The sequence below is a fragment of the Cornus florida genome, unplaced genomic scaffold (assembly GCF_030987335.1).
Source record: "Cornus florida cultivar Cherokee Brave unplaced genomic scaffold, ASM3098733v1 CherokeeBrave_3.0.0_Hap2_Chr03, whole genome shotgun sequence".
Taxonomy (NCBI): domain Eukaryota; kingdom Viridiplantae; phylum Streptophyta; class Magnoliopsida; order Cornales; family Cornaceae; genus Cornus; species Cornus florida.
Window position 1 is genome coordinate 67,762,499 of NW_026775573.1, and position 7,064 is coordinate 67,769,562.

At 36.9% G+C, this 7,064-nt stretch overlaps 1 protein-coding gene across 1 annotated transcript; it reads right to left on the reverse strand.

Moving 5' to 3' along the window:
- Positions 1-593: 593 nt before the first annotated feature.
- LOC132300716 (mechanosensitive ion channel protein 6-like) lies at positions 594-6,181 on the reverse strand. Its single transcript, XM_059797918.1, has 5 exons — positions 4,181-6,181; positions 2,677-2,800; positions 2,208-2,501; positions 1,905-2,107; positions 594-1,404 (listed from the first exon to the last, which is right to left on the reverse strand). The coding sequence occupies exons 1-5, from the start codon at positions 6,046-6,048 to the stop codon at positions 1,119-1,121; spliced, it is 2,775 nt and encodes a 924-aa protein (XP_059653901.1). The 5' UTR covers positions 6,049-6,181; the 3' UTR covers positions 594-1,118.
- Positions 6,182-7,064: the final 883 nt, after the last annotated feature.

Genomic DNA, 7,064 nt, shown 5'->3' on the forward strand with positions numbered 1-7,064 from the left:
ATAATTTGAATAACGATAATAAAAAATATTTTGATTCACTAAATTGTCCATATGTGTATTAAATGTGGCAATTGGTGTAAATAATTTATATTTAATAATTTATTTTTATTTTTATACAAAATAGAAGCAATATAAGAATTTAAATTAATATATACATATATATATATATATATATATATATATATATATATATTAAAACAATTGGAGGGAAATATAAATTATGATCCTATTCTTGTCGAAAGTTATGCACAAATACATTTTATTCTAGAGAGTAAAAGGGGAGTATAATTGATATTTCACATTCTTTTTTTCAAGAAAACAAAATTTTATTGTGTTTTTTTTTTTTTTAGGAAAAATTTGTGGGATAGCTAGGTGGTTATGAAAAATTACTTTCCCACTAAAATTTTCATTTCCTGCTATTCACACTCATATTTAAAAAATAAAAAATAAAAACATTTCTTTTCCTTTTCGCTATTTCTATCTAACCAAACTGAGCTTAATTTTCTTGTAGCAAATAAGGGAAGTAAAATAATGACATGTATGTCCTATCTACTGCATGCAACAATGAAAAATGAGAACTATTTGAATGGTGGTGCATCTTTAAAATTGACAGAAAATAAAATATAATGTCAAGTTTTATGACAAAATCTCAGTAAGGGACTTGATAGCCAAAACCCACTGTGATCAATCCATGTATATGTACGTACTCTACTACTCTATGCGGCTTAATAGTTTGTTTGGTCCTCTGGTGCTAAATAAAAAAACTAACACAATAACTACAATAATTAGAAACAAAAAGAAATAACTATTCAAGAGCCACTAGAGCAGATCCAGGATAACCAAAATTCTCCATTTTATCTGCATTAGTTGTAGTGCCTGACCATCTCTCATGTATTTGATGTATCTCCGAGATGAAAAAGTACAAAATTACGACCGGGGTATTTACCGGCCAATAAAAATTCCTCATTTTCTCGAAAACTCGCCAATTCTCTATTATCAAGGAAGATTGAGAGTTTCGATACCTCTTTATTGGCGGGGTGCCACATGTAAGTACTCCCGAGGTATTGATTTTTTTTTTTCCTGTGAGTGGTGAACTTTTTCAACTCTTTGCTCATTTGTTAGGACCTGTCTGTCCAGTTAGAGGTAAGTTGGGTGGAGTTCAAAGGAGGCATGCTACGAATGTTGATGTCGCGGGGCAGCAATCGATATTCAATGTCGAGCTCTTTGAAAATTTTAACCATCTCTTCAACCAAAAGGGCTCTCCTTGACCACTTCTCCCCCATGTCTTGGTGGTTCATTCTATGTCTCATCCATACCGCCAGTTTCAGCTGGTTCAATTCCACAAATTCCATCAACACAATCAACGGAGAAGCATACCAGTGGTCCTTCTTGCTTTCGATGTAACTGCATTTGGCAGCAGCAAGAAATAATCAATAAATATTCATCGGAAATTACATGGTCAATCACAAGCCAAATTCAATGCCATAGCAAAGTCATCAAAGGAACAGTTCATCTAAAAGAATGGATAATTATTACCGCAAGACAATATGTTGTGGCCCGTTTACCCATGATCATCACAAAAGTGAAGAGTTTAACCATAAATAATATCTTAACTATCACTATGCTAATACAGAGATGGTTTCAAAGTATTTTCATGTAGGGTGTTAGTTTTATTTAACTTGAAAGTCCTTTCGTCTCATCTGTGACTCTGAATTCGAAGCAAGATGTTATTTAATTAGACCACGTAGAGCAGCTACAACAACACATTTATTTATTTATTTATTTGTTGACCAGTTATTCCTATGATGCATAATCTCCCCATAAAAGAATTGGAACTGCACAAAATATATATATATATATATATATATAATTGAGTTTTAGGGGGAGAAAATGCCTTTCCATACCTTGTTATCCTTTGCTTCATGATAGCAATTTTCTCTGCTGGAGTAACAATATGGACACAGAATTCAACTGAATCTCCCATGTCAGGACTTCGATAGTAGTTACCGATTTGCTTAGTTGCGAGAGTACTGTTTGGATATATGATCTTCTGGTTGTCAAATCTCAGAAAGATGGTAGTTAAAATGTTCATCTCTTCCACTATCATCTGAAACTTGTTGAAAACAATGCTAGTGCCGGAATTATCAAAAAATGGAAATTGAATGAATGCAACACGTATATGTTCAAATATGATTGTTTATTTGTACCTGGACTCCATCAATCTCACACCGATCACCCACATCATATGGGTGCATCACGAACAAGAAGATGACAGCTTCAAAAATTGTTTTGCAGGTGTTTCCGAACACAAATGCCACTACCACGACCTGAGAGCTTACGAAGACTAGCATTTTGCTGGTTGCAATTTCTAGTATAATGAGTGAGATGATAACTATGATGATCCCAACTAACACATTCACCATATGATGAAGTCTGTTGACTGCTGTTTTCGTGTCATCTAGCGTCAAGGCAAGTGCTCTTCGTTCTCTGAAGGCGTTCACCTATACCAATAAGGCAGTGTAAAATTTTGTCATGACCAATATGAACATAAATCATACGAATGAGTGTGTGTGCACGTGTTTGAGATCTTGAATGACGGACACTGTTGTCAGACTCGAAATTAATTGGAGGGCACGATAAATGAACTTAAAATTTAATCTGCTGTCCAGTTCTTACCACCCAGCTCTTCAGGGCTGACTTGCTGATTTTTTCACTTCTGGAAGATCCTCCCAAGAGATTCAGTGTCTCCAAAGCCTCATCTTCTTTCATGAAATGCATCAGGTCTTCAAGGTAGATGTATCTACCAGAGGAAACATATGGAGTTCATTAGTATTTGCAATTGTATACAAGATATATAAATGGAGTCCTTTTGAAATGCAAAAACTAATGAATCATAAAAAAGACAATGAGTAGCTCGAACTAATAAAACTCTGTGACATGACCATATAATATGATCGAGAGAGAAGAGAACAAGAATTCTAATTATGATTCGTTGCTTTCTCAAATGTCAACAAGTTTGAAAATGATTGAGTACGTGGTGTATTAAATGTAAAATGTAAATCGGACCAAGGCCAATATAAAAACAAATAAGTAAAATTAATTAAAAAAAATGCTCAGACCTTGTTTCTTATGTTAATTCCCAAAGAGTGGTTTGGCACACTAATTGTTTTAATGCATGGAATAGTCTCTCAAGGACAAAAAGGTACTTAAAATCAAATGATTAAGTTCAAAGGAGAGATTGTTTTCCTATTGAAACAAAGGATTTTATATAAATCAGAAACATTTAGAATGGATTGAAAATTTGAAATTATAGGTTCGAAAATGGAGTGCGTATCAGAAATTCAGAACACACAGTAGCTTCTTAAGATTACCCAAGACAAGGATATTACTATCATACTTAGATGAGGTTCAAATTTTTTTTTTTTTTTATGTAAATCAAAAGAAAATATTGAATACGTAGTACTTTACAATACTTTATCTTACCAAATGAAGATCAGAACTAAAATTATTCAATTTTGATCCAAGCATTTGTGCATGCATATAAAAGGAATAAATCGGTAAGAAAACCACAATCATTGAACACTTAATGGTGAATTCTTTGTTTGTTTGTTTTTTTTTTTTTTTTTTCTCTTCTTCAGGTGAAGAGTTTGAGCATCAAAGTATAATATGTGTGTGTGAGTACGTACCTAACCAAAATATATATACATGCCTTTGGTTAAGTAACCAATGTGATTCCTTTGTCATGAAAAAAAAAAAAAAAACAAAACAAAACAAAACAAAACAAAAAAATTCAGGATTATCTCTTTTTAGCAGCCGAGAAGAGCAATAACACCTTTGCAGCTTTTCTCATTGCCAGTTTTAAAATATTCAGATTGATTCCTAACTCAAATCTGGCCTAAAGTTCAAAAAAAACTACTTTAAAATGGAGGATCAAATTAAAATAAATGAATTTTGGAATTGCATGAGTACCATAATAAAATGCTAACATAAAGAGAACAAAATCACCAAGCCTGTAGCCCAGATAGTATGATGTCTCTTCCCAAAGGGGAAGTTGAGAGTTCGAGTTCCATTAGGGGCATGTCGTGGGTAATGGGTGTGTGCTTGCTTTTAACTTTCGGGGAGAATTATAAAATAAAAATACCTACAGACAAGAGTGCTGGTGAAAGAAACAAGGACATACTTGGAACCGCATCTAGCCACATTTCGGAATATCTTCCTTGCTGCAACTTTAGCCTCAAATTCACTTCTAATTTGATTATTGGACTCATTGTCATATGATGAATCTAGTATCTGCTCATCCAATGTAGCCAAAAGACCATGCCTAACCATTTTCATCAACCTCTTCATATTCCAAGCAGAGATATTCTTATGATTCCACTTATGCAGATAATCAATTGGTATCCCCTCATCTAGCTTCTTAGAATATGTCCCAGAATACTGCATGCTCCCACCTCTACCTGTTGTTTTCGGAATCGCTCCACTCCCAATCACTCCTCTCCCACTCTTGCCTGGCGACAAGACAGTCTCCCTCAGCTCAGCAGGCACATTCATCCCTGCATTCTGAAGCTTCTGAATCTCGGCCATAGCCCTCTCGTCTTCGTCCAGATTGCTATGCAACGCAATCAAAGGCGGACCAGACAGCGTTTCAATCACATATTGATTAAACAACGACTCCTGAATCCTGTCAAAGAACGTGCTCACATGGAATGAAGAAGCAAGGACCTTAACCATTAGGGTTTTGACTAGCCACAACAGTGTGCCCGCCAATAGGCACAACAGAATCTTATTCACAAACTGAAGGAACTTATTGCTGTCGGTCTCATCCTCAACCTTCTTGTCAAACATGTAATGCCAAGCAATCAAAACAAGCCCTAACCAAATGCAATTCTGAACTGCCTTCCTCACCCCATACACAAAATACAAAACCCTTTTTTGCAGAAGAAAATTCCTCTCAATGAAGAACACAGCAATCCTAATCCCCCAACCGGACACCAATCTACCACATATCAGAACAAGAATCAAAACCTCCCATTTCCACCATTCCAACCCCCTAATTTTTTCTCTCTTCCAATCAGAAACTGATACAGTGGCAACCAAGAAAGTCACAATCAATACCAGACTGATCCATTGAATCATAGTCAGTGCATTGAGATTAGCCCTTTTAAACTCTTCCGGGATGTCGTCGTCGAACGGGTCGTCTTCTTCATCCTCCAACATTCCAGAGAACTTCCGTAACATCCCAGACTTCATCGGACCCGATTTTCCCTTTTCCGGTCTCCGGTCCGGAATTTCCGGTTGGTCAATTAATCTTGACTTCGTCTTGGTCCTCAATATACTCTTCTGTCTCCTCTGGAATGAGGTACATTTCAAGACCTCACCACCACCGCCATTGTTATCCACGGCCGTGAACGATGACCGCAGTCGATTGTGAAATTGTTGTGCTTGTGAATGTCTGTCTTCTATATCATCATCGTCTTCGTCGTCGTCATCGGACGATTCAGGTAGAATTACAGATTCTTCTTCTCTGTTTCGTTTCTCGGCGGACGAAGTGGTTTCTTGAAACGAAACCTTCACCTCCTTCGAAGTCCAAACTCGCTGATTGTTGTCGCTGTTGTTGTTCCGAATCGGAACCAGAGTCTCGGCCACCGGAAGCAAATTGACAGAGTTTTGGCGGCGGAGCTCGTCCATCTCCAAATCCACGTCCAGCGACATCTCGGCGCCCGCGGCTTTCTGCTTCCTCAACAACTGGTCGATCAGTCTCGACGGCGGGTTCTCCGCCGCCGCCGCCTCCTCCGGCGGCGGCCGGAACTCGTCGTCTTTCCAGAAGTCATAGCTGGATTCACGCCAAATCTTGTTGCCGCCAGAATTGGGGGTTCCCCCTCCTCCGCCGCCGCCGTCGATCTTGACGATGACCTCCCCGCGGTCAGCAAGATCGTCATCGGTGGTCCTCATTGCGTGATCGGAGAGAATGGGTCGTTCTTCGTGATAAATGTCGTCGCTGCCACTACCACCGGCGTATTGCTTATCTTTTTGTTTTTGAAAATACATTGTCTGAAAAAGTTTTTCCTATTCTGAGCCAGAATTTATATATATAGATATAGATATAGATACATGCTATAATATTTGACGAGCTTGGCACCGTGCTGTCCAGATCATGACATGGATCTTTCTTAGAACTAAACTCTTGTTTCTATTTTAGTTCACTCTCGAGCATAAATCAATTTATATTTTACTAATTATCTATATTTTTGTTTTTGGTATGCTTAGGCCCTGTTTGGCAAATGTTTTGTTTTGTTTTTGGCTCAATACAATAGTCCATTTGAAACCCAAAACATGTTTGGTTGGGCTTGTTGCATTTTGAACAGTTGCAAAACAGAATCAATTTTTGGCTCAAAAGATGAAACACCATTTTGGTGTTTTTTGTTGCTTCCGGTTGTATTTGCACTGTAGCGGAAGAAACAAATCCTCATTTAACTGTGGCGGAGGAAGCAAATCGAATGAGGTATAAAAGGAAAACTTGAAACAATTCTAGGGTTTGGTTTGCTGCGTTTTTGGTCTGGCGTCCTTGGCGATTCTTGGCGACATCAAAGGACTGCTATTTTCAACCGAGATCTGCTTTCCTTTGCTGCTATTTTCGACGATCTCAACAGGTTTGAACTTTTTTTGTTTGAATATTTCAGTTTTTGAATTGTTGGGTTGAAACTTCATTCATCTCTTGTTCAAATCCACTCCCCTGGCATTGATGAGGGAAAACGTCAAAAGAAGCTTTTAGAGACTGGAATATAGCATCTAAAGTTTTTTCGGAAATTTTTGTATGTTGTGTAATCCATGATTCTATATTTTCTGTCGATTCTTGATTGTGTTTGTAATTTATCGAAATTTGTCATAACATAAAATTCGAGCCACAATTACAAAATGACATGAGATGTTTGATTTACCAAAAATAATAATAATAATAATAATAATAATAATAATAATAAAAAGTGATTGGATCTTCAATCTGATTTATACACTGTCACTGAACCAAAAGTTCCCTTCACAGAAATCACTTTATGCTTTAAATT